Genomic DNA, 1,513 nt, shown 5'->3' with positions numbered 1-1,513 from the left:
AAAAGGTATGGTTTCAATTATAGAATATGCTATGTATCACATCACCTTGTTTAGTTACACATCTTCATTTAGTAGTTTACAGTGAAGAGGAAACTGATCTTAAGCAAAACTGTTAAATAAATGAACACAATTTTCATAACTCTAGGAAAATAAGAATCTACTCAAGGGAACTACACCACTAGCTTATTTAAAAATTTAGGAAAATAGTGAACAGTAGATTGCAATTAAATCTGCATGCAAATTAATTATATAAAACAATAATTTATGGGTTCAAATGTCTCACAATGCTGAAAATTTGTGAAGTACTTTTCTCAGTGCCTCTCTGACATCTTTGTTCCGCAGACTGTATATCATAGGATTGAACATTGGGGTCAAAACGGCATAGAAAAGAGACAGTAGTTTTTCAGTTCTTCCATAGTGATTGGATTTAGGTTTTAAACAGTTGACAGTGGCTGATCCATAGAACAAAACTACAACTATGAGGTGGGAAGAGCAAGTTGAAAATGCTTTGGTCTGTCCCGTGTTTGATGGCAATTTCAGGATAGTAGAGATAATTCTACTATAGGATCCAAGTATCAACATAAAAGGAAGAGTGACAAACAATACAGCAAGTATGTAGACCACCATCTCATTCACAAAGATGTCTCCACAAGCCAGTTTCAGTAATGGGGGGATGTCACAGAAGAAGTGGTTTATTTTATTGGAACCACAAAAGGGCAGAGAGAAAATCTGGCATGTTTGCCCTATATGGACTGGAAGTCCACTGATCCAGGAGGCAACCACCAGCTGGACACAAACCTTGTGGTTCATGACTCGAGGATAGTGCAGAGGATTACAAATGGCCACATAGCGGTCATAGGCCATCAGAGCCAGAAGGAAACACTCAGTGGCTCCCAGCATAAGGAAGAAGTACATTTGTGTAGCACAGGCAAAAAAAGAAATAGTTCCTTTCTGGGTCCAAAGGTCCATGAGCATTCTGGGAAGTGTGACAGATACATAACAGATTTCTAGGAAGGAAAAATTGCTGAGGAAAAAAATACATGGAGGTTTGAAGAGTGGAATCTACTCGTTTTATGAGAATTATGATGCCATTTCGCAACAGGATAATGATATAGATGACTAAGAATACCCCAAAAAGAAACCAGTGGAATTGGGGAATATCAGAAAAGCCTAAGAGAACAAATTCAATCATTATACTGAAGTTGGTTTCTATAATTTTCAAATTATTTTCTCTCTGTGGTCTTACATTTTTTGGCTGCATTTTCCTCTTTTACAATTGGATTGGGACATTTGTTTTGGTCTTTATAATTTCTCAACTCCTTTCTGACACTTGTATTCTGTAATTCTGGGAGATTTGATGTGAAACCAGGAGCTATAAAGTCATCTGCTAAAAAAAGAATTAATTTAATAAATAAAATGCTTAACTGATTTATAATGTTAGATTTGCATTGTAATTAGATCAATAAGATCCATGTAGCTACACTTTCATTTATTTATTTATTTTTGGTGAGGA

At 35.7% G+C, this 1,513-nt stretch overlaps 1 protein-coding gene across 1 annotated transcript; it reads right to left on the bottom strand.

Annotated features, from left to right (window-relative positions):
- Positions 1-270: 270 nt before the first annotated feature.
- OR10AG93 (olfactory receptor family 10 subfamily AG member 93) lies at positions 271-1,261 on the bottom strand. Its single transcript, XM_070230411.1, is given in 2 exon segments — positions 271-1,035; positions 1,037-1,261. Coding segments are annotated over 2 exon segments (990 nt in total).
- Positions 1,262-1,513: the final 252 nt, after the last annotated feature.

This window comes from Equus caballus, chromosome 12 (genome assembly GCF_041296265.1).
Source record: "Equus caballus isolate H_3958 breed thoroughbred chromosome 12, TB-T2T, whole genome shotgun sequence".
NCBI lineage: Eukaryota > Metazoa > Chordata > Mammalia > Perissodactyla > Equidae > Equus > Equus caballus.
The sequence above is the reverse complement of the archived record's forward strand: the minus strand, read 5'-3'. Positions and strand labels throughout refer to the sequence as shown.